The 25,839-nt window shown below is 49.5% G+C and overlaps 1 protein-coding gene across 1 annotated transcript in view; it reads left to right on the top strand.

Moving 5' to 3' along the window:
* Nucleotides 1–25,839, top strand: part of CSMD2 (CUB and Sushi multiple domains 2) — a 245,256-nt gene that overhangs the window by 44,348 nt on the left and 175,069 nt on the right. Inside the window, exons 5-6 of the mRNA XM_051794414.1 lie at nt 13,902–14,096; nt 19,440–19,647. Of these exons, the coding sequence (XP_051650374.1) occupies nt 13,902–14,096; nt 19,440–19,647 (403 nt within the window). The remainder of the gene's footprint in view (nt 1–13,901; nt 14,097–19,439; nt 19,648–25,839) is intronic.

A 25,839-nucleotide genomic window follows, 5' to 3' on the forward strand; every position in this document is an offset into this window, starting at 1 on the left:
GCTCAAAAGGGATGATTGGGAGTTGAATCTTCCCCATTTGGCTCCTGACAGGCTCAGCCTGGTGCTGGATAAACGTCATTATCAGAGAAAAATCATTTAGTTTGGAAGAGTTAAGTGCCCGACCTTTAATTTATGCAAGAGATGGAAAGCAAAATGTGTTACTTAAAGGCATTAATTTCCTGAAGTGTAAATTTTTATTAGCTCTGTCTCTGAGTGGCCCTGTCATAAAATTCATCATGTTGGGTTGGAGATTGACTTCCAGAAGATGGGAGGGCTGGAATTCCAGCCTCTGTGTGTGTGGAGAGAGCCTTTTATAACCCAGTATTTCAGCTGAATTTAACAGGGATTAAGTGGTGGGAAAGGTGAATTGGTGCCCTGTGAGTTTTTCAGTCAAACCAGCAGCATTCACAACAAACCCAACCTCAGCCAGGGCCGGGGGGAAGGTGGAGCTTTTCTGACTAAAACACCTCGTTCTGATGGGATTCCATCCTGAGGTTTGACAGCAGGAGGGATAAGGAGCCTCCTCTTCTTTGGAAGAGAAGAAAACAACTTCAAAAAAACCCCAAATAACCCCCCAAATGAACACCAAACCCCACTGAAAAGCTCTTTGTGGTGATCTGTTTGTTCAGCAGCTCCATCCATTCCTGAACACGGAACAGAGACATTTTCCCTGGGGGTTCCTGGGCAAAATTTGAGTCCAAATCAAGGGGATCCCCCCGGGATGTGACCCCTGGAATGCTGACCAGGGAAAATGCTGTGCCCTCCTGGTGGTTCTGAGCCACCTGAGAGGTGCTTTTTAAATCTCTTTTCTCTGCCAGCCAAGCAAAGGAGCTGCAGAAGGACCAGAGAACATCCTGGATGTGCCTCCCAGGAGGTCCCTGCTTGCTTTGATCACCTCCTGGATGGGCTTTTCTCTCAGAAGTTCTGAGAGAAAATCCTAGAAAAGCTTGAAGGAGCCCTCTGAGATCCCCAAATCCAACCATCAGCCCAGCACCACCACCCTGGCCCCAAGTGCCACTTGGTTGTTGTTTTTTTTTAACATTTCCAGGGTCCAGGTGTGCTGATCTCCAGCCACAGGATCATTTAGGTTGGAGAAAAACATCCCCAGCTCCCTTATCCTTCCCTGGCCAAGCTCCAAAGGGTCCCTTGTCCCAAGATTTCTGAAGGAATTCATGGTTTGACCTGTGAAAAGTTGTTTTATGGCATCGCTGTAAATCCAGATGTTGGGCCAGACTCTCCCATCCAGGTGTTCCTGTGCTGGGAAGTGCTGGCTCCAGCTCATGGAATCACACACCAGCGTGGTTCAGAGCAGGGAAAATATGAGCTGGTTCCCTCAGAATAGATCCTGGTGCCAGAAGGGATATAAATACACATTTCTGCTTCCCCAGCATGGCCTCCACTCCTGATAATGAAGCCATTGAGAATGGAGGGTGGGGAATTTTGGCACTTGGGTTGTTATTCCACAAACAGGCGGGCTGGGATGGCTGGATATTTTCAGCTTTGCACAAAAAGCTGGGCAGGAGAAAGAGGGTGGGTATAAAAAGTGTCTAAAAAGCCTCAAAAAAACCCCAGGTTCCAGCTCCCCCCCTTGAGCCCAGAAGTGGCTGATTTCTGAGCACTTCTCCTCGTTATTTCTGAAGAAGAATTAGCCTCTAAAAACACTTATTTATATCTGAAATGTGACTGGTGTTCTTGTCTTCAGGGCTCAGGACTCCCCTCGGTGCCCTGGCTGAGCTGGGTTGGTGAAAACACATCCCCTTGTCTGAAGGACACTTTAATTCCCTGCTTCTTTTGCTCTGGCCTCGTGGAGGAGGGAAAAGCTGCAGGAATATCTTTTTTACTCTCGTTTTTCTTGCCGTTTATTCTGAATTTTGCACTCTGTAAATGCAGTTCTCTCCATGGCTGTGTCCTGAATGTTGGAGCATCTCCTGGCTTGGAGCCTCCTCCCAACCCCTCTGTTCCTTTCAGACCTTTTAAGTTTTGCTGCTGGAGCTTTCCCTTCCCGGTGCTGTGTCATTGAATTCCAGGGATTTTCACCTCCTGCAGACTAATCACTTTAGTGCTCCTGCCTTGGAGGTCTTGGCTTGGGCTCAGGAATGTCTGGATTTAATGGGCCTGGCTCCTGGATTTGATGCAACCTGGAGCTTTGGCATCCAGTGAATTCTTCTTTTGTATTAAAAAAAATTACATAAGCCCCACTCAGTGCAAGGAAAACAGACAGGGCTGGAAGCACAGGAGTTTTCATGGTCTTACTGGAAGTGACAGGAAGGTGATTCCAAGATTATCAGGGAAATGAGAGCAGTTTGTTCTGCAAATGTGTCAGAAGGGGTTGGATCTGTTTTCTTCAGAGTGGCCTGGACTGAGAGCCAGGTCCCAAACTCTCCTGGAATTCAACTTCCAGACATTTTGTTAGATATAGATATAGATATATATTTCTTTTTATTGCTGTAAATTAACAGAGAGAAACCTTTATGCTAATTAAAATTGGATCTGGTTTCTTCAGAGTGGTCTGGACTAAGAGCCAGGTCCCAGATTCTCCTGGAATTCAGCTTCCAGACATTTTATTAGATGTATACATACATACATACATATATATATATATACTTCTTTTTATTGCTGTAAACTAACAGAGAGAAACCTTTATGCTAATTAAAACTTCTTGCAGTCATTAATGTGGCTTTTACCCTCCCATTCCTATGAAATAAAACCAGGAGCATATAATGGCAGGGAAAATTTATATATATATATATATATATATATATCTCATATGGGAATCTCCTTAGCAGCTGTGTTTTGTTGTGAGTTCCTGACCAGGTTGTCTGTGCTTTCCTGGTATTTTTATTCCAAACCCTCTCCCAGCATCTTCTCCTGGTGTTGTTCCCGTGGTGGGATGTGTGTCCTCCTGAGCTGGTGGTGTCAGGGAGGGAACTCAGTGGGAACAAAACCCTCCTGGAAATCACCTTTCTTGTTCCACACATGTAGTTATGCATGAGCAGGTTCTCAGTGGGCAAACCCAGCTGTAATCTGGGTATTTTACAGGAAAATCCGTGTTCTGCTGCAAAGTGCATCGGACCAGAGCACAACAACAGAGCCTGCAGCAAGTTGTGTTTGCAGCAATGAGAGCCATTAAATTCTCCCTGGGAATTCCTGGGGCAGGCTCTGGAGTGTCCTGGGGGAAAGGAGGACTATCCCAGGCTTTTGTTCAGAAACCAAATTAAACCAGGAAGATTTTAGAGCCCGGGGAAGGGTCACGTTGTTGTGTTGAGCAGTGAAGGGGTCCAGGCTGGGCAGCCCCTGGCAGAGCTATTTGATGGCATTTCTGGGCTGTGCAGCCCCTAAACAGACCCATTTTCTGGCATTTCTGGGCTGTACAGCCCCTAAACAGACCCATTTTCTGGCATTTCTGGCCCAAGTGAAGGATCCATTCCCAGAAATCCCGTGAGAACCAACACTAAATAGATCCCCCAGCCTGGCTGCCCTGTCCCCAGGGTGCAGGTAGTGCCTAAATGCTGCTGTGAGCACATAAAATGTTATATAAAGCCACATGTTGTTAAGCTTTCTGGTGTGTGGCTGTCCTGGGGAATATTTCCAGTTCCACCTGGGTGCCTTTCCAGTGCCAGTAAACTTGGTCAGGGCTGAAATTGCCCCTGAAATGGGTCTGTAAAACCAGCCAGAGCCAAACTGACTGTTCCCCCTGGGCCTTGCCCCCTCCAGGGGGCTTTTTTCCCCCCCTGGACTCCGTAGTGTTTTAATCCATGTGTAGGTCTGTCAGTAAAAAAACAGGGAAGGAGATAACCTGTGCTCTGTCAGTGCTGCCACAGGCACTCCTTTCCCAAATTCCAGGGGGCTCAGAAGGGATGCAGAGCTTTTCCTTGGCTGGGAGTTGCCTGAGGGAGTTGGGAAGGACCAGAGCAGCTTCTTTCAGATCTTCCAACACGTGGTACTTGTTTCCTTCTGCTTTGTGCCACAATTCCCTGATTCCAGTCACACCTCTCAGCATTCCCAGGTGGGTGGATGTCTTTAAACATCACTAAAAGTTGCCCAGTATGTCTGTCAATAAAAAACCACAAAATAAGAAAACCTGAGCTCTATTAGTGCTGCCCCAGGCTGTAAACCGTGCTCCAGGCACTCCTTTCCCAAATTCCAGGGGGCTCAGAAGGGATGCAGAGCTTTGCCTTGGCTGGGAGTTGCCTGAGGGAGTTGGGAAGGACCAGAGCAGCTTCTTTCAGGTCTCCCAACACTAAAAACATCACTAAAATTGCCCTGTTTCCCCTCTGTGGGCGATGGGGACAGCACAGAACCTCTCCCATGGGCCCAGCCAGGGGGAATTCCTCATCCCAAGGCAGCTCAGGAGATGTTGGAGCCATCTGGGAGAAAGCTTCAAGTGTCCAGTGGCCCAAGCACTCCAGGGATGTTGCAGGGGAGGCCAGGGAAGAGGCTTTGCAGTGGGGAGTTGATCAGGAGAAGGTTCCTTACATAACTCCCTGCCTCCTTTGGGGGCTGCCTGCGACTTTTATCCAGTAAAATCATGGCCTGAAAGCCTTTCAGGGTGTCAGCAGGAGCCAGGGCTGAGAGCCCTCCCTCGCCCTGGATGTGTGGCAGTGCAGTCTGGCCGTTGCTTGGTGCTTTGTTGGCTTGGGAGGGTTCAGTCTGCCACCCACTCTGCTCCTGCTCTGATCTTCCCTTGCATAACCCACTCTGGCTGGGCTGCTTTGGAATCTATTTGATAGCTCAGTTGTTCAGACCTGATTAAAACCCTAATGAATGGAGGGAAGCAGTGAGAAGATGAGCAGCTCCTGAAGGGGTTTAGTCTAAAAATACCTGTTTTGGCTCAGCTGGTGTTAGAGAACCATAAAATGCCCTGAGCTGGAAGGGACCCACGAGGATCATCCCATGTGGTTTATCAGTCATGCCAGACCCTGTTTTTTGCTTCTCAAGCCACTGCTTTGCCTTCCTCTCATTTCCCCTCCAGAGGAAAGAGGTTTCCCTGTTTTCAGCTTAAATCACATGTCAAACAGGTGCTGTGGAAGTTCTCCTTTCCAGCATGAAGGGGTTGAACTTTCCTCTGTGCTTTGCCTTGGCTCTTTGAAGGGGTCAAGCCCTGCAGACTGTTCAGCTCATGCTCTGGTGTTTTCTTAACAGGAGATGTTCAAGGCATTAAACTGAAGTCTTTCAAGAAGTTGGGAATTGCTCCCTGTGCTGGGCAGAGGAAGGGAACAGTCTGGAATAAACAGGTTTTGTTCCTTTGGTGGCATCTGCAGTGGAGGGTGAAGGGTTGGGTGTCTTCCCTAATCCTTAGAGGGGGTAGATTTGTGCTGCTCATAATTTAAACTATTAAAGCATCAGGTAAAAATGGATGTGGATTTGGAAAGAGGAAGGGGAAATAGTTTGGAGCTGTTTCAGGTTGGATTCTCAGCAAAATGCACCTTTTTCCCTCCTTGGTGTCTGCATGTTGGAACTGAGCAGGATGTTTTTGCCTTTACATTTGAGCTCCTCCAAGGTGGTCTCAGTGTGGGGTTGTGTGGTGCAGGTTAAACATCCAGCTGGGATTCAGCTTTAATCTCTGCCATGGGAAATTTAAGCAGTTTTGCCCCAAAGTGGAACAAGATTCAGGCCAGTTCTGAGACCTGGAGGTCTCTTTTTCCAGGTTCAGTCCCAGCCCTTTCTCTTCCCATTTCTCTGTGTCCTTTAAAGCAGATCTGTCCTGTTTCCATGGCAATGTTTGTCCAATGGATGCCTCGGAGTGTGTGTATATGGATTTTTCATTTGTAACATGTCTCTGAATAAATTCCTGGTACATTTAAGGTCTCCTTGAGCCATTTGGACCATCACACTGTTCTAAATGACTATTTTTGGATAGACACAGCCCTGACATGTGAGTGCAGCTTCCCAGTGACTTGTCAGGGGGAGAGAAGAGGGAACGAGGTGATTTTTTCCCATTTTGCTGGTGAGTAAAATGGCAGGATGGGAACCCTGGTGTGGGAGGTGTCTCTCCAGGTTCCCCTGCATCCCTCCCCTGGTTTTCTTGGAGCAGCAGGGGGTTGGGGTGCCGGGGCTGTGCCCTCACCCCGATGCTCTCAGGTTTTCCATCAGAAGTGACAGGAGAGTCACCTCCCAGCTGGAATCCAGGATGGATTTCCTTCGAAGGAGAAGCTTAAAGGGACTGATAGAAGTGTGTAATATTGTATATATAATTGCTTTTAGCTTGTACAGTACATTTATTTGTGTAGAATGAATATTTATACTTCCCCTTTTCCCCTGTAGGAGTGCCTTGCCTGAAAGTTTCTCTTGGGTGCTGAGATAAAAATTGTGGGAAGGGGTGGAAATTGTGGGAAGCCTGGAAATTGGATTTTGGGTTTTTGTGGTGGCTCAAACCACCACAGGCACTCAGAGCAAAGCTCCCCTGCAGGATGCCACGTGTGGGATCCATCCACACCCCAAGCTCAGGGATGGCTCTGCCAGGAGCTGCTGGCTCTGCAAGCAGGAGATGCTGAGATGTTCTCCTGGTCACAGGAACAAGGGGAGCACAGGAGGGTGACCCTCAGAGCAGGGCTGTTGCCCCCCCCCCAGCCCAGCTCAGCTCTGCTTTGGCTGGATCTGGGAAGCTGCTTCCCTTGTGCTGGTGGATATTTTCTCGATGGGGATTTTTGGCTGTTGCTTTTCCTTTTTTCACTGGTCCCGTGGTCATCTCCCCTCTCCCCTCCCCTGCCTGCCTTAATCTTGTATAAATCCCCCTCTGATGTCCATGGAATAGGGTGGGAAGCACCCAAATCCACCCCTGCCTTCCAGTTGCAGAGGAGACATCAGGGCAAGGTCCTTGAAAGCAGAATAAGCTCCTGTTTGTGAACATTCAGGACTGGGAGATGGTTGCCCCACTGGCCCTGGGGAGATCCCACACTAAACCCTTGTTCTCCAGGTGAGCTCCTGCTCCTGCATCACTTCCAAAATGCTGCTTTTGTGGCAGATTCTGCCAGCTCAGCACCTGTGCCTGAGCAGCCAGGCCAGAGCCCTGACCGTGCCTTGGTGACATAATGAGATCACTTGAGCTTTGTATGAAATAATTACCATCTGGGGTTTTGTTTTTGATCACTTATGACCACAAATTAATAATGAATTTAGTGCTGGAAGCTAAATGGTGATGGAATTGCTGTGGCAGCTCCTTGAGCTCTTTGTGGCCCCATCCTTGGGGTGGGTTTGGCTCCTGGGTGTTGGTGGGAGGTGGCTGCTCTGTCAGCTCAGGGTTCCCCGAGGCTTTGACTATAAACTGCTCTGGTCAGTGGTGTAATATTTCACTTTTCCTGGTCCCAAGGGCACTGTGATCTCACTGCTTAATGTGGAAGGTTCATGCCCTGGTTAGTTTTCCCTCCAGTGTTGACCCTTCTGTTGGGCAGCCAGGCTTCCTAAGGAAGGTACAGAGAAGGGGAGTGTTCAGAGGGAATAAATTAGAAGGAATAAATTATGAAGGCAGTTGAAAAAGGAAAACAAACAAGTTTTTCCCCATGTCATTTGTGGGCGTGAGCCAGACCTTATGTAGTCTGAGAGGGAGCTGAAGCTACTGGAAGCTGTGAATTCCGGGGGTTTCTGGCCCCAGCAGTGGATTATTCACAGGGTGACCCTGGTGAGCTGTGAGCTGACTCAGCCTGGCTCACTGGGGAAGAGGAACCTGCTCAGTGGGATCCCAAAGGCTTTGGAAAGCCAGGACTGAGGGCTGGGGAATGGAAGGCACTGGGAGAAGGAGGGCTGGGCTGTGTGTGGTGCTCTGGGCTGGCTCAGCAGGGCTGTGCTGGGGCACAGGGATCACACAGGGCTGGAGGGGAGACCCTGAACCCCAACAGGTCCCAACCCTGCTGCCTCCAGAGGAGGGGCTGGAGAAAGCAGGGCTGAAGTGCTGTGGTGGGTGCCCTTCCTCTGCCCTGAAATATTTATTAAGACAGATGTAGCTGGCTACAGTTTCTGGTGCTGGGTAATGAGCCAACAGCTCGAGGAGATCAATGAGCAGACAAACAATGTGGGCTCTAAAGTTGGAAGTGGCTTTTTTTTTTTTACCAGAACAAAGAGCCTTCCCTGGCCAGGGCCCCTCTCCAGCAGAATGCAGAGCAGATCAACACTGGCACCCAGTGTCTAGATGGGATCAGTTCAAAGCTGGGTTTGCAGCCCTGACACCCTCTTTTCAGGCTGAGTCTTGGCTTTCAGTCCCCATGAGCACAAAAAGGGGCTGGAGGCCCCTGATGTGCCCTGGCAGCTCAGCTCCTGGAATTCTGCTTTCCCTTTGGTGCCTGCAGTTGTGTCCTGGTGCTGGTGACCAGCCCAGCACTGCTCTCCTTGCCTTGTCTTTTGTGCAGGTCTCTGTTTCCCTTGGAATGGTTCACCTGAGCTCAGGGAGGCAGAGAGAGAGATAAGGAGTGTAAACCCACCCTCTCCTCCCCGGGGGAAGTTTTTTCAGGTTCCTCTGCAGCTGTTAAATGCCAGTTCAATGAAGCCTTTAAACACACACTTAAGCTCATCCCATTCCAGTCTTCTACTAGCCCAGGTTGGAATGAGATGATCTTTAAAGTCCCTTCCAACCCAAACTCCTCTGGAGTTCTGTGATCTGCAGCAGCTTCCTCTGCTGTGCTCAGCAAGTGATGACATTTATTTGAAAGTATAAATAACGAGTGGCATGAAGTCCCAGCTGTTGAGGATCCCTCCTCCCCACACCCTCATTTGTTTCTGTGTCTCCTCTGATCCTGCTGCTTCCATGCTCTGAATATTTTGCTATTTCTGTATTTTGTGATGACTAAATCAGATCTAAACCACTCCTCCCTCAGCCTGCCTGGTAATGCTCTTGGAAGTTTGCACTGAAGTTGCTCTGAAGTAGCTCTGCAGCACATTCCAGAAAAGGTAAATTGAAAACTGGAAATGGATTTCCAGAAAAAAAAAGAAAAAGAAAAAAAAAGAAAAAGAAAAGCCCCAGAACTACCACCACAAAAAAGATGGATGAGGAACCATTTGGGTCTGTTATTATCCAAAAAGTAACGATCTGCCTGGTCTGTAGTTGAACAAAGAAATATTAGAGGGGAAAAAATAGTTCCCATTTAGCTTTATCTCTGGCTATACTGGAAACAAATCATGACATAAAAAAAGGATAAAGTGAAATGAAAAAGATAGCGTTTATTTCCTTTTGCTGTAGCACACTCTGGACAGTTATTGGGAAGATTAAAAGTCTTCTGAAGGAAAGCAGATTGTACTAAAGCACTGGTGAAGGATGGTGGAGAGTCAGGGTCCCTGTGGTCCTTGGCCCAAAAGTTATGGGTGAAGAGTGAAGGGAAGGGGTCTGGGTGGATCCCAGAGCTCACACCTTTTTTGGGGTGCCAAAGGTGCCCTGTCCGTGTCCCCCGGAGGGATCTCAGGGAATTTTTAAAACTGGGATGGAAATCTTAGGGATATTCTCCTTAAAAAATCTGGTTTCCCCCTGGAATTTCTAGGAAGAACATCCTTCTGCCCAGCATGGCTTTCCAGCACAGTCATGGAATCACTGGGGTTGGAAAAGCCCTCCCAGCCCATGGATCCCCCCTGGGCCCCATCCCCACCTTGTCCCCCAGCCCAGGGCACTCAGTGCCACATCCAGCCCTTCCTGGGACACCTCCAGGGCTGGGCACTCCAAACCTCCCTGGGCAGCCCCTGCCAAGGCCTGACCACCCTTTCCAGGCAGAAATTCCTCCTGATGTCCAAATCGTAGGATCCCTTTGGATGCCTTGACTTCCACACCCCCCCCCCTCCCCCAGGAAATGCAGGAAAATGCCAAGAAGGGTTAAAAAAAACAGCAGTGGAGCTGAATTTGGAGATGTGTGTTGCAGAGATGACTGAGCCAAGTAGTTTAGGTCAATGATTTTGTTATTTTGCTCGGTTTGTGCGGCGTCGTTTCATGGGATTTATGAATTATTGCTGCTGGAGGAGCTGCAGGGGGGGAGCTGGGAGGGCCTGCTCTGGCAGGGCTTGCTTGCTTTCCTTTCTCCTTTATTAGGAATGAAAATTAGTTGGGAATGAAGAGATATAATGCACAGCCTTCCTATCATAAAAGTTGCACTCCTCGATAAGATTTCAAGGTTAGAACAACGACAGCGTGGAAATCTCTCTCTCGTCAACTCCCCTGGATAATTCAGGCAATAAAAAACGCTTCTTTTAGCTCTGTAAACAGGGTAATAGACTGGAGAGCAGGAGCTGGATGGATTAAACAGTGGGGTTATTTTATATTCTGACAATACAAACAGAGAAAATGGAGCTGAGGATTAATTTGAATGGGAAACGGGGCCGGGGTTTGAGTTTGGTCTCAAATACCTGCAGCAGGTGAAGCAGCTGCAGGAAGAAAAGCATCCCTGCTCTTTTTCCCTCCCTTTTCTTTTCCTCCTGTCAATCCAGGAGGCTCTGGGGGCTTGGGAGGGGCTGATGGGGCCGGGCTGAGCTCGTCGTGGCGGTGGGAGCGGGGCCAGGGAAGCGTCGAGTCACATCTAATGACTCCAGAGCTGCTAATTAATTCCGAGTGAACTGGAACAGGGCTTGACGAGCACTGGGGGGTTTTGGAAGCTCCTGGTTGGGAAGGCTTGCAGAGGAGTGATCACTGGCAAGGGGAGGAGGAAGGTTGGGAGCAGAAAGAAATGAGGGTAAAAATGAAAGTCGGTGAACGGGACGAAGCTCCTGGTGCAGAGCGGCGGCTCCGGGAGCTCTGTGGCAGCTCAGGGGGTTGGGTGATGGGAACTTCTCGAGTCTGTGCTTCCCTTTTCCACTTTGTTGGGTTCATTTTCAACACACTGAAACCTGTGAGTCACCTGTTGGATGGGGCTCCTCCAAGGAGAGGCATAAAAGCTGCGTGGGGAGATCTCAGGTGGTGCTGCCGGGGCAGAATCACAGAGTCACAGGAGGGTTTGGGTGGGAAGGGCCCTCAAAGCTCCTCTGTTCCAAGCCCAGTGGGCAGGGACACCTTCCACCAGAACAGAGGAGTGGTTGGAGCACCTGCAGGTTCCAAAGGATGGGATAAAGGAGCTCGAACTGAAAGGCAGGAGAAAAGCAACAAAAGCAGAGAGTTTGGAGCTCAGAAGGGAGCTCAGCTGGGCAGGGGTTGGGCTGGTGCCCTCCAGGTTTCTTTCTGACAAATAAGTGGGTTTGAAGGATGGATTGAAACCTGCAGAGAGTGGGAGAGTTGCAGGTTTTGCTGGGTTTGTTCCTGAGTGTTTTCCATGTCCTGACACTTGATGTTTCTTGCTGGAAAGATGCCCTTTCTGCATCAGAACCTCCTGCCTCACATCCCCTCATGTGACAGTCCTTCTCACCTCACCTCCTCCCCAGAGCTTCTGCTCTGGCTCTGGTCGTGTCTGTGCTGCCAATTAACACCAGGATTGTGGTTCCTCTCTGTGTCACCTTGGGCAGGGAGGTCCCCAGGGACAAATAACTCCTGGGAGAGTGACATTTGAGGGATGTTGAGGAGCCCTCCAGGTGCAACTGCAATAGAATAATCCTATTTCCTTTCCTCTGTCATAAAATAAGATAACGCTTTGGCAGCTGCTCAAATCAAGACAAATAAAATAAACTGCTCTAAATTCATCATGGGCAGAAACAGACTTAGCTACAAAATGACTAACAGGACCTCCTATTCATCTGTACAAATCTGCTCTGTGGCTGCATTCATTTCCATACAATCACTGGAAAATATTATGTTGATTGCTGGGAACAAAGCTTTTTATGGGGAGGGGGGGGAAAAAAATCCATGCTACTAATCTACAGTGGAATTGGTAAATGGGTAAGACAAAGCTTTAATAATATTATTCTGTGCGACATCTGATGTAAATAATACAGTTCTATTAATCTCTGAGGCAATCAGAGAGTCTGGCTGTTAGAGGCAGCCAAGGATGAGCAATAATATTATCTCTGCTCAGGGATGTTGGAGTAGAATCACAAATCCAGGGCTGGCAAAGCAGGGGCTGCACCAGCTCAGGGAGTCACTCAGAGCTGAGCCCAGGGAACATTGGATGTCCTGGGGACTGGGCAGGGGGTTCCAAGACTGGGAAGGGGGTTCCAAAGGCACATTGGATGTCCTGGGGTTCCAAGGGCATCTCCAGGCCCTGCACCCTCCAAGCCCTCCTGGCACTGCTGGGGGATTTCTCAGGAAGGGACAGTGGAGCTGGGGAAGGTTCTGCAGCAGAAGTGTTGTTTGGAGCCACTGAGGGGGCTCAGCCTGGAGAAAAGGAGGCTCAGGGGGAACCTTCTCCCTCTTGAACTCCCTGGCAGGAGGGATCAGCCTCTTTTCCCAGGTGACAAGTGGCAGGAGATGGGCTCATGTCGTTCCAGGGGAGGCTTAAATTGGGTATTAGGGAAGAATTCTTCACTGGAAGAGTTGTCAGGAGCAGGGGGGGAGTCACCAACACGTGGATGTGGCAGCTGAGGACTGAGGACGTGTGGTGAAGGTGGTGGGGGTGCTGGGTTGGACTTGGGGGTCTTGGAGGTCTTTTCTTTACCAAGTCTGTGATTCCCTGGAGCACCAACGCTGCATCCTTTGGCTCTTCTCCCTCCCTCTGCAGGGGAAGGGATATTTTAGCAGGTGATGTTTGAGGGCTGAGCGAATTCCTCCTGCACAGCACTGCCCCCAGCCCCTTGGGAAGCAGCTCTGCCCCTCCAGGAGGCAGAGGTTTGGAGAGCTGCCTGTCCCCTGCAGGTGTGCACTGGGGTGTGTTGGGAAGAGCCGTCCCTGCTCCTGCTTTCCTGCAGGAACCCGGAGAGCACTGGAGGAGTTAATGCTGCCTCCCCCCAAAAAGCTCCTGTGTGCTCCCTCCTGGAGCCAGAGATTAGTGAAAGCAGCCAAATGAAGCAGAATTTTAATATGAGATCCTGGTTTTTCAAGTCTGATTTTTAAGATAGCGAGCAGGTCAGGGTTGTCTGATTCTTCACAGTTCATTAAGCAGAGAGCGGCTCGTGGTAGAGATTGACTTTTAAAAATGATAGATTTTTATTTATAGCATAAAGTTCTAGTCATTAATTTTAAAGGATGGAAACATAAAAGCAGGAATGGGTTCATTTAAAAAAAAAAAAAAAGTGACATTGGTAATTTAATTAAATTGGGGGTTTGAGTATCATTACAGCAAATGAAACATTAGTTCTGTGCTGGTTTTCCAGCCATCTGACGTGTTCCAGAGCATCCCAAAAACCTGCATGGTCGGGAATAAATTAGGTATATATATATTAGGGGTGTATATATATATTAGGTAGAAATATATATAAATTAGGTGTATATATTAGGTGTGTGTATATATATTAGGTAGAAATATATATAATATATACCTAATATATAATATATATATTAGGCATATATATTACGTGTGTATATATATATTAGGTAGAAATATATATTATATATATATAATATATAATATATATAAATTAGGTATATATATTAGGGGTGTGTATATATATATTAGGTAGAAATATATATAATATATATAAATGTATAATATATATAAATTAAGTATATATATTAGGTGTGTATATATATATACATTAGGTAGAAATATATATATAAATATATATAATATATATATAAATAAGGTATATATATTGGGGTATGTGTGTATATATATTAGGTAGAAATATATATATTATATATAAGTATATATAATATATAAAAATAAAATATATAAATATATATAATATTCTATTATTATATATATTATATTAGCTAGCAATAATCTTTAACTGTTGACTCTGAGTGGTCTAATGAATTCTGGAGCAATCCAACAGGTAAGTTTAGTGCATATTTAGCTCGGTTGCTTTATTTGAAGTGATGCATTTCCCTGGAGCCCCCCCTCCCTGTGGGCAGTGCCCCTGGCAGAGGTGGCACTGCCCTGTCCCTAACCAGGAGCCCCTTTCTTTGGCAGCTCTGCCCAGCCACACGTGTGGGAACCCGGGAAGGCTCCAGAACGGGATCCAGCAGGGAACCACCTTCAGCCTCGGGGACAGAGTGAGGTACAGCTGCAATCCAGGCTTTTTCTTGGAAGGCCATGCCCTGCTGACGTGCCAGGCCAGCTCCGAGAACTCTGCCTCCTGGGACTTCCCTCTCCCCGTCTGCAGAGGTACCAGCAGCCCCTCCCTCCCTCCCTCCCTCGGGAAAATGGGATTTTGGGAGCTCTCTGGGGGTGGGAAAACTCCCCGGAGTGTGAGGGGGGTTTAAAAGGCTTGAAAACTGAACGTGGTGTGGTTGATGTTGAGGTTCCTCTTTGCTGGGTTTTGTTGGGGTGAGGGGTTGGAAGGTGATGAAGGAAATGCTGCCCAGCTGCTTTAAGTGCCATTTCTTTGGATAAACTGGGGGGAAAAAAAAAACCAAACAACTTTACGAAGGTGTGAAGTGACAGGCCAAGGGGAAATGGCTTTAAAATGGAAGTGAGTAAGTTTGGATTAGTTATTAGGATGAAATCCTTCCCTGGGAGGGTGGGCAGGCCCTGGCACAGGGTGCCCAGAGGAGCTGTGGCTGCCCCATCCCTGGAAGTGTCCAAGGGCAGTTTGGAGCAACCTGGGACAGTGGGAGGTGTCCCTGCCCATGGCAGGGGGTGGCACTGGATGGGCTTTAAGGTCCCTTCCAACCCAAATCCTTCTGGAATTCTGTGACTGTCCATAAGACCCAGCACCTACCCAGGACCAGGGAGGTTTTCCTGGTCAAATCCTGCCTGGATTTCCTGCTCTCTGTTGGATTTTTCTCGTGGCCCATTCCCTGGTGACTGTGGGGCTGTGCTGTGGGTTGGGGGCATTGGGGCTGAGAGGTAAAACCCGACCTTCCCTTGGAAAATCCTCCCTTCTCCCTGCAAGTTCGGGGCAGGGAAACTTCAATCCCTCTCAGTGCAGGGAGTGTGTTGCTAATTCGAGTCCCACGAGGGACTGGAGAGTCTGTAAATACACAAGTGCCTGTGTTGTTCTACCAGAAACATTTGCTGCTGCTTTTGAAGTCCTTTTCCCCTCAATTCCTTGTGTACTTCAGCAGAGCATCTTCTATTGATTCTCTTTATTGACTCTGCCTGTGCAATCAATCAGCACTTCTAAGCTGCAGCAGTAAATCTGGAATTTAAAGTGAGCAAATATGGTTTGCTTGGGATGTTTTCAATGCTTGCCTGGGTTGGTTACACAGAGCTAAGAGGGGTATTAATGCTGCTCTAGTGGGTTTTTTTGGTGCACTCACCTGCTGGGTTGGGGCCAAGGGCATTCAGAGCATTGGAGGGGGGGGTTCAAACAGCCAAAGTGTTGCTGGAGAGGAAGGGAGGGAGGTTCAGCTCTTCCATCAGTGCTCTGGGAATGGTTCTGCTGGCAAGTGCTGGTTCCTGGAGCAGCCACTTCTTTTCCAACACTCTTGGTCCTGATCCTGCCAGGCTTTGCCTCGGAGCTTTTACACGAAGTATTTTTCTGGGAGGCAGGAACCAGAAATATTCCCATTTTTGTAGCAGTTCTATCTCGTTCCAGGGAAGTAGAAAAGCAGCAGAGACAGCCTGCAAATTGACTTGCTGGATTTGGAAACCTGCTGCCCTCCTTCCACCCTCAGGAGGCTCCCAGGAGCCAGACAGTTGTGCTTGGCTGATAAACTGGTGTGATACAGGCTCTGGTTGTTGCAAGGGGCAGAAGGATTTGCATTCTGACAAACAGGTTTACACCTTCTTCTGCTGGGAAAAGAATGTTTTCAAAGCTGCTGCCTGAAGGAGAGTAAATATATATATATATATATATATATTTCCTTGAGAGCAAAAAGATCTTAGTGGCCTGAATGGCTTATAATTAATTCTGTTAATATTGGTTTATGGGTCACTGTCACCTGGAAGTTTGTTGAATGGGTTTGTAGCTGTTATTTTTTTAATCTGAGCTGGAGATGGGATTCCAACAAAACAAGATATTTCACCTCGATTTGTTGGAATCCCACCTCCAGCTCAGATTAAAAAAGGTGCTCTCTGGGTGAGCAGGGGGTAAAACCTGGGAGCTGCTGCCTTGGGAATAATTTGTCTGATGCCACTGTAAAGGCCATTGTTGGGTTGAGGGCTCTTCCCTCTGGGATAACTCCAGAGGTGGGACCCAGGGGCAGGGTTGGCCCCCACAGTGCTCTTTGCTCTGTGTTTGTCCCCTGCTGTGGAACATTCTTGTCTCTGCACTGGGATCTTTGTTCTGGTCCTGATGCTTTGAAAGAATTGAAGATGCACAAAAATTCCAGGTGGAAAAGAACCACCAGTGGTGGGGGGGTGTGAGGGGATGTGCTGGGCCAGGAGGGTCCTGAGGAGTGCTGGGGCTCAGGGAGGAATTCTCTGCACTCCCCTGGCCCAGCTCACTCTGGGATTGCTGGTGTTCTTCTAAAGGACAACTGTGATCCCAAAGAGAAGAAAATCAGAGGGAATTCCAGGTGAATTGGAGAGGGGCTGGTGCTGCAGTCCAAACTGATCCCTGAGGGAACAGCCCTGACCTGGGCCAGCAAACCCCAAATCCAGCAAAATGCTGCTTGGGAAGCACCAAGAGAGGATCCCAAAACATCTGAACGTGCTGGAAAGCTCTTCCATCCGTGCAGGGAGAGAAGCTTTGCCCAGATTGTTTGCTGAGTTTGAGTAGAACTGATGGGTTTATGGTTCTGGGAGTAAAAACTCGGGAAGGCAGGGGAAGAGTTGGGAACATTTGTGAAGCTCCATTTTAAGCATATCAAATATGCATAATCTCATTAAAAGTGGTCTGTTCTTACTATAACTCAAGCAGCTGCTTAGGCTGTGCTGTGCCCAAAATAATTGAAGGGCTGTTCCAGAAGATTTTAGAAGATTTGTAGGATATGTTTGAGCAATAACAACCTCTACAAACTGAGGGAGTGTGTGTGTGTTTAGAGGTGGATGGGAAGGGAATGTGTTTTCCCTTAAATACCTTTGGCAGTGAAGTTTTTTTCAAGGGATTTGAATTAAAAACTTCCCTTTTAATAATAATAATAATAATAGTAGTTATAAAAAAGCCAACTGTGCCTTAGGCTGGATCTTCAGCTGCTGCAAGTTTGCACAGTCCAATAAAACAAATTTAGTCTCCTTGTTTAAGAACTTGAATCCAGAATTGAGTCAAAACTCTTTAGCATCTTCCTCATCCCCTCCTGTGCTCCTTCTAGTACAAGGAGATGGTTTGGAATCAGCCCTTTATTCTTTTTGCATGGAGCTTTGGAAGTCCCACTGTGAATCCTGTGCGTGATGCACTGAGTTTTGAAGGATTTTTTTTTGGGGGGGCTTGGAGTAGATGAGAGACTTTCCAGCCTGAATTTCTTGATGATTTGAACTGCACCCCAGTGTCTGTGAATACCTTCAGTTCCCTGGCAGTACAGCAAATAGAAACTTTGAGAGGTGGAATAGGAGAGGGAGGGCTGGGGGGGCTTCACCTGGAGAAGAGAAGGCTTTGGGGAGACTCTGGAGCCCCTTCCAGTGCTTAAAGGGGCTCCAGGAGAGCTGGAGAGGGACTGGGGACAAGGGTTGGAGTGACAGGACAACAGGGAATGGCTTCCCACTGCCAGAGGGGAGGGATAGATGGGATATTCGAAGGAATTGTTGGCTGGGAGGGTGGGGAGGCCCTGGCACAGGTTGCCCAGAGAAGCTGTGGCTGCCCCTGGATCCCTGGAATTGTCCAAGGCCAGGTTGGAGCAACCTCTCCAGTGCCTCCTGCTCTCCTCCCCAGTTCCTCCTGCTCTCCTCTCCAGTTCCTCCTGCTCTCCAGTTCCTCCTGCTCTCCTCTCCTCTCCAGTTCCTCCTGCTCTCCTCTCCTCCCCAGTTCCCCCTGCTCTTCAGTTCCTCCTGTGCCTGGCACTGGCACAGCAGATGGGCTGTGAGGAGGGGGCTGGCACAGCCCGTGTGTGCCACGCTCTGTCTTTCAAGTTTCATTAGTTGGAGGCTGCTCAAGACCCAGCTCTGCTGGCAGCTCCTGCTGATGGCACAGGACAGGAGCTCCTGGGAAGGGCTGAGATCCTCCCTGAGCAGCCCCGTGGGACGGCCCTGCCCTGCCTGGCCCGCCGTGTTTAACACATGTTCTCAGCTCTGTTAAACTGCAGCTTGGGAGGCTTTGGCTTAAAATAGCCTGTAATGGAAATCAGTGTTTGTCATGTAAAGCCTGGAGCTCCTTGACTAAAGCATCTGAAATGCAGCTCTGCTACACGTTGTAAAGTTAACAGGCTTTGCTTTGTGCTGTTCCAAATAATGCTGAGCTGATGCTCGGAGCTGCCCTGTGCTCCTCCACTTAATTCCTTCTTCCCTTTTACCTTCCAGACCAGATTCTCTTTAGATCCTCCCCCTTTAGTTGCTCTGATACCTCCTCAAAAAATTCAGGCTGTAAAAAAGGAGAGGACCTGTAGCAGGAGATGCAGTGCAGGATTGTCACTGCTGGATTTCTGGACGAGGGGTTTAAGTTTTTACCACATAAATTTCCTTAAGAAATCAGAGCAAGCAAAGACATGTAAGGCAGGTGTGTGGGATGCTCCAATCCTTTTACTGTCAGATTTCTGTGAAATGCAGTATTTGTGCTCCCAAGCCCTGTTGTCCCAACCCCTGGGGGTGGTTCTCTGGCTCAGGAAGGTGCTGAGATCTGTGTGAGCTGGAAACCAACCCCTCCCCACGGGTCTGAAACTCTTCCCAGCCACTGAATTTTCCTGGGGGTTTGTCCTCCTCCTGGACTGGCTACAGGCACGGGAGGAAAGTTGCAGGAAAAGCCTCAGAGGATCCTAGTCAGGGATAAGGGATGGTTGGACATCAGGAGGGATTTCTCTGTGGAAAGGGTGGTCAGGAATTGGAACTGCCCAGGGAGGTTTGGGGTCCCCATCCCTGGGGGTGTCCCAGGAAGGGGCACAGGGTGGATCCATGGGCTGGGAGGGCTTTTCCAACCTCAGTGCTCTGGGCTGGGGGACAAGGTGGGCATCGGGCACGGGGTGGGTTTGATGATCTAGGAGGGCTTTTCCAACCTCAGTGACTCTGGGATGGAACAGCAAATTCCTGGGCAAGAACAAGTGGGGGAAACAGTGTCCTGAGAGGGGGATGTGCTGTTCTCCTGGAGAACAGGCCCCCAGGAGAGGGGGGAGCAGCTCTGTCCCTTGGGGGGGTTTAAAATGGGAGTAAAGCAAATGTGTGGTGGGGAAGGAGCTGGGATGTGCCAGGAAAACCTGGCTGGGCCTGGAGGATCCCCCAGGATGGGGGCTCAAAACACACCTGGGCAACCCCAGCCCTACAACGACTTCATGACTGTGTGGTGGGTCCAGCCCAGCTTTGGGGGGCTCCTGGAGCCACTCCAGGGGCTCCATCTGGGCAAGGTGCCCTTGGATTTCCGTGGGAACTGGGATCTCCGCTGGAGATGGGCTCAGCTCTGCTGCAGTCACTTGCCTTTGAGCTGGGGCTGGGTTTGTTGCTCTGGGGGTTCCCAGCCCTGACCACTGTGTCCCGTTGCAGCTGATGATGCCTGTGGGGGGACCCTGCGGGGCCAGAGCGGGATCATCTCCAGCCCCCACTTCCCCCTGGAGTACGGCAACAACGCCGACTGCACCTGGACCATCCTGGCCGAGCCCGGCGACACCATCGCCCTGGTGTTCATGGACTTCCAGCTGGAAGATGGATATGATGTTCTGGAAGTGGCTGGGACAGAGGGATCCTCGCTCTGGTAGGTGACTCCTGGCCTTTCTTCCTCGGAGCCCCCGTTGTTGTGGTGTGTGCCCAGAGGGGAGGGGATGAAGGGGGGCAATTCCCAGTTATTGCCATATTGTTATCATGGAACTCCCTGGGATGCTTTTGGTTTGCTTGGTGAACTCTGGAGGGACTGTTGGCTCCTTTAAATCCTGTTCTCTGCAAGGAGGTTTCGTGGCAGAATTAAAACCCAACCAACCCAAACACCCAGCACGTGGACGGCCCCCTCAAACCTTGTGATGTTCAAGCCTGGCTTTTGCTGCATTTTTTTTCTGATTGCTGCTAAATCTGCTGCTTTACTGCTGATGAACCAGTGGCAAGTGTTTCACCAGATCACTTTGTCTGTGGATAGAATTCCAGTCCCCCTCTCATCCCAGGGGCTGGGTGAGCAGTGCTCTCAGAAATATTGCATTTATTCAGAATAAAGGCCATGGGGATGTTTTCCAATATACAAGAGCTACCCCAGTGAGCAGGGCCAGGAGGTTGGGAGGGAGAAGGAATTGCAGGAGGAATTTGGGAAGGAATTGCAGGAGGAATTTGGGAAGGAATTGCAGGAGGAATTTGGGAGGGAATTGCAGGAGGAATTTGGGAAGGAATTGCAGGAGGAATTTGGGAAGGAATTGCAGGAGGAATTTGGGAAGGAATTGCAGGAGGAATTTGGCATGTTCCTGGTGTTGTTTTTATGGCAAAGGACGACTGTGTTGACCCAAACACAGTGATCAACTCAGCAAATGGTTAAAACCCCTGACCAGCAGCAAGTGGAAGGTCTGGGATGTTTGATCCCTTCCCTGGAAGGGAAGAATTAAGTGTTTGCAATATTGAAGTGTTGCCTGGGATTATCAGCAGGAGGGGAAATTGTGATTATTTATGAGGGTTCTGTCACAAATCCCGTTCACTGGAGTAATTTCCCCTTGCTGGCAGTTCTGGGGGAAGGGGATTTGAATGTTGAGGAGGGATTGATGTGAGAGAAGTTGCCATTTCCCCGTGGACCAATTGTTTACCATTCCCAGGACTCTTTGGAAAATTAGATGTTGCTGTCTCATGAAGTAAAAAAAAACCCTCCCTGGTTTGATTAGATGCTAAAAACTGTTAGTTTTTAGCCATTCTGGGCTGCAGTGAGGATCAGTCACCTGTGGGGTGTGGGAAAAGATGGATGGAGCTGGTTAAGAAACATTATTCAAGCCCGGAGGTGTTGCCAGTGCAAGGCTGTGTCTTGTCACATCAGAAGAGCAAACAAAGCCTGTCAGAGTGAGCCTGCTGGGAAAAATAAATAAATAAATTAATAAACCACCCCTAAGTGCAGCGGGGAAGAACTTTTTTTTAATAAAAATGGCCCTGAGTGAAACTCTGCCCGTCCCCAGCAGCACTTCCACCCAGGGCTGGGGGGGAGAAGGAGCTGCTCCTGCCTTTGGAGGTCCATCTCTCATTTTTGTGGTGCCCCAGGGGTGACATCAACCCCCCAGTCCAATCCACTGAATGTTCCTGAAGGAAACTTGGCGGTCCCACAAGCGGAATTACGGAGAGCCTGATTTGGAATCTCATTTTTCAGAGCCTGATAATTAAATTCAGATGACTCATTTCTCAAATAATTTTTTTTTTTTGCCCTTAGGGGAAAAATAAAAAAAAACCCCAAACCTGGCACTCCTATCTCCTCTTTAAACATGTTGATATGATTCAGCATGAAAATAGAGCTGAAACCCTTTTTTTTTTCTCCCCCCCTTCTGTCTGTGAAAACCTGGTTTTAATTATTGGTAATATGGCAGATAGACTTGCAGCCAAATCAACCCCCCCTGTTGAAGTATCTCCCAGCCAAATATTTCATTTCCTAAGCATTAGGAGCAGTTTTAGTCGTGTCCAGAGCTGTGCACAAATAAACAGAATTAAATTTCAGCTGGGGGATAATTCCTATGTACTTCCAAGCTATGGAATGTGATCTAATGGTGGCATTTATGAGACCATTAACTCAGCACTTCCAGTAACCTTGACTTGACCTGCACTTATAAAAATCTGCATTATCATTATTATTCATCCTCCCCTCTTTAAAAATGGATGTTTTGTGGGTTTTTTTTTATGAGCCAGGTTGATTTAAGTGCCTTCAGTGCCACGTGTTGATTCCCCCTCCCTGGAGAATCCTCGTGTGAGCCTCTCTGGCTCCCCAACCTGTTGGATGTGGATCCTGCAATGAGCATTCCAAGGGAAAGGAGGTTGCAGGTCTGAGCAGAGCAGTGGAGGCTGATGGGGCTGCTCGAGCCATATTAATAAAATAACACATTTACAGCTCTTTTAACTGCTCCCTCAGCTTCTGTCAGGGGGCTTTGGGGCTGGATTGCCTTGACAGGTGAGAAAGGAAATTCTGCTGCTGAGGAGAGAAGAGGAGGGGGAGGAAGGAGCAGGGTGAGGATGAGCCTGTCAGGTTGGGAAGGGCCAGGAGGGGGGGCCAGGCTGGAAGGAAAAATTGGAAGGATGGCAGGGTCTGACCATCCCAGTGCCCAGCCTGGATGGGGTCCTCATCCTGACCATCCCTGGATGAGTTTTAAGGTCCCTTCCACCCAGCCCAGTGTGGGATCCTCTCACATCCTCACCCCCAGACTCTTTATTATCTTCAAGACTCGGGGTTCTCTTCCCCAGCACTTTGTCCTGGCTGAGAGATCCAAAAGGATCAAGGACATTTTCCCCTCTAAACATGTGAAAAAGCAGAAAATCCCCCAAAAAGCAGCTTGGGCTGGAGGCCTGAGCTGTGCTCAGCTTTGTGCCAGCTCAGCTCAGAGCTTGGCAAATCCCTCAGGGATATCTGCCCTTTAGGGCTGCTTGGGGCACCTGCCTGAAGCTCCCCCTTCCCTGCTTAATGCCAAAATATTTCAAACTGAGCCCCTAAACCATCCCCAGCCCCTCTTTGAGGACGTGCAGCCCCCCCAGGCTGGTCCTGGTGGCACTGATCCTGCCCTGGGGCACACCTGTGCCAGCCTGCTCTGCCCTCAGGGGCTGCTCTGAAGCTTTGGGGAGGTTTGACTTGATTTAAAGCACTGCCTTTGACCTCCTGCTTGTTCTCCTGTGAGCCCTGAGATCAGTTGCTGGGGGATGTCTGGGGTGATGGGATGGAAAACTCCCTTGGGGGGGTGGCAGGAATCTGAGTCCTGCAGCTCAGCAGGGGTGGCTGCAGCTCTGGGTCCCTCCTGATCCCTGTGTCCCACCTGGATCCCTGTGTCCCTCCTGATCCCTGCATCCCACCTGGATCCCTCTGTCCCACCTGGATGCTTCTGTCCCTCCTGATCCCTGTGTCCCACCTGGATCTCTCTGTCCCTCCTGATCTCTGTGTCCCACCTGACCCCTCTGTCCCACCTGGATCCCTCTGTCCTTCCTGACCCCTGTGTCCCTCTTGACCCCTCTCGCACCTGATCCCTGTGTCCCACCTGGATCCCTCTCCCACCTAGATCCCTGTGTCCTACCTGGATTCCTCTGTTCCACCTGATCCCTGCATCCCTCCTGACCCCTCTCCTACCTCACCCCTCTGTCCCTCCTGACCCCTGTGTCCCACCTCACCCCTGTGTCCCACCTGGATCTCTCTGCCCCTGCTGACCCCTCTCCCACCTCCCCATGGATGTGTCCCCTCAAGGACTGGGGGGATCAGGGCTGTGCTGGGCAGCCCCTGCTTGGCTCACAGTGACTTTAGGGGAGGTTTTTGCTTTGCCTGTGGAGGAGGAGGAGCTCTGGGTTCCCTTTGTGCAGTCTGAACAGTGACAATGTGGTTTTGTGTCTGCTGCACTTGTGCCTGTCAGCTGCTGAGATCTCCTCCAGCTCGTCTGGGCTCTGTGTCTGATCTCAGACACAATACTGGTGCTGCTGCCAGCCGAGGTGGTGCTGCAGGAAATGACTAATAATCCAATTTTCGGCGTGTTTACAGCCACTCACTCAGCTCAGGTGTGTGTTTTTGCTGGGTACAACCAGGTGGTTCAGCAGGGAAGGTTCCTCCAGCCCATTCCACTGTAGCTGGAGGTAAAAGGTGTTTGTGCAGAGCCAAATTTCCTCCAGGGCAGAGAATTTCAGTTTAATGTTTGCCATAGAAAGTTTGTTTTGTGCTGCTGGGTTGGAGAACAGGAGGGAGGGAGGGGAGGCAGTGCCAGCTCCTGCCTGCCCTGCTGAGCCAGGTGAGCAGCTGCCACAACCTCCTCCCCCAGAACAGCATTTGGCTGTTTTGTTCCACCAGTGGAAGCGTTTTAGAAGCCTCTGCTCCTGCCAAATGAACGAGTTCCACGAGCTCAGACTAACGAGCTCCTGCTCTGCCTGCCCGGGACAGAGTTTGGCTGGCGAGGCTTGGAAGGTTCCTGAGCTGTTTCTAATTCTGAGATGAGAAAATTCTCTCTGAGATGTGGATGGTTTCTTTAATTATGAGGCTTTTTAGATCTTTCAGAGCTCGTGTTGTGTTTTGCAGCTGCCTGTGGTGGATGATGAGGATCCAATTTGTGGGAGGGACTGGGATTTCAGCTGGGAAGGTGCTGCTGTCGTGGGATTCAGGTCAAAAATGCTCAGAGGCCCTTTGGGTTGTGTGTTTTGGAGGGGTTGCATCACCTCTCACATTACCCCAACTGCCCTCCCACTCTCTGAGTCTTCCCTTGTCATTCCCCCCTGGGAACCATTTCCTTTTCCCTTGATTTGGTGTCAGTAATCCCATCCTGAGGGAATGCAGGGGGGCTGCAGGTGGGGAGCTGCCAAATCCATGGAGTTTATTCCTGTCTGGATTCAGTTCCTCCCCTTCAGTGTCTCACCTCCATTTTGCCTTTCCAGCCTTGGAGCTCTATTTTCCTCCCTTGCACAAACACTTTCTTTTCCTCCCCCTGAGGGCTGTTTTCCCACTTGATTTGTGTGGAATTCAGTTTAACTTCCTCCCCTGATTTCCTGGATAAAGGAACCTGCCCTGACATGTCCATGTGTATTATTTTGCATTACTTCTCCAGCACAGCTGTGCCAGATGTGAAGGCCTCTTGCTCTGCCCCAGAGGTGCTTTGTGCAGATGTTGTTGAGCAATGGGTGAAAACAAAAAGGAGCAGGGACCAGGGGGAGAGCTGAGGACCTTTGCATTTCAAGTTCCTCTGGTGAATTCTGTGTCTTCCTTTCTGGAGCTGGAGACCCCTTTGAGCCACCAGCCCTTTCTGGAAAAGCATTTCAGAAGTTCCCTCTTGCTCTGTGTTCCTGCAGAGAGCTGAGCTTGGGGGAAGAGAGGTTGGAAGACTCATCAGGGTTTGAGCAGCTCCTCTTTGTTTCCTTCCTTGTCATTACCTACAGGTGACCCTTCCCTCCCCACCCCTCTCCTCTGTCTCTGAGTGGTTTCTAACAGTCATTAGAGTTCTCCAGGGCAGGATCTGCTCTGTGATTCCCTCCTGGAGCTGCTCATTCCCCACCCCTGCCCATCCTCATCCCCCTGCACGTCGTGGTGTGCTCTCAGAGTTCCTGGAGGTCACTGCTTCACATGATGGGCTTGGGGGGTGAAAAACTCTCCTCCCTGTGTGGGCTTCTAATGAACCAGCCTATTTTCTTTCTATCAAAGCAGCCTCTGATCCTTGGGGAGCTGCCTGAGAGCTTTCAGGGCGTGTTTTCATCTCGGAGCTCAGTCAGTGTCTGTGATGTCCATGGAAAGGCTTTGGCTCCAAAGGGTTTGGGAACCAGGATTTAGTGTTTTGTCACTTGCTAAACGTGTTCCTCTTGCTGCTGAAGCTCTGAGTCTGCATCTGATGCTGCTGCTCCCTTCAGTGGGAGAGCCTTGGAGGAGCCCTGCAGGCTTTTCCCTTCCCTTCCCTTCCCTTCCCTTCCCTTCCCTTCCCTTCCCTTCCCTTCCCTTCCCTTCCCTTCCCTTCCCTTCCCTTCCCTTCCCTTCCCAAACCTTCCCTTCCCTTCCCTTCCCTTCCCAAACCTTCCCAAACCTTCCCAAACCTTCCCAAACCTTCCCTTCCCTTCCCTTCCCAAACCTTCCCTTCCCAAACCTTCCCTTCCCAAACCTTCCCTTCCCAAACCTTCCCAAACCTTCCCTTCCCTTCCCAAACCTTCCCTTCCCTTCCCTTCCCTTCCCTTCCCTTCCCTTCCCTTCCCTTCCCTTCCCTTCCCTTCCCTTCCCTTCCCTTCCCTTCCCTTCCCTTCCCTTCCCTTCCCTTCCCTTCCCTTCCCTTCCCTTCCCTTC

Source organism: Manacus candei, unplaced genomic scaffold (assembly GCF_025592945.1).
Source record: "Manacus candei isolate 608988 ecotype Guabito, Panama unplaced genomic scaffold, ASM2559294v1 h1tg000038l, whole genome shotgun sequence".
In the NCBI taxonomy this organism is placed as follows: domain Eukaryota; kingdom Metazoa; phylum Chordata; class Aves; order Passeriformes; family Pipridae; genus Manacus; species Manacus candei.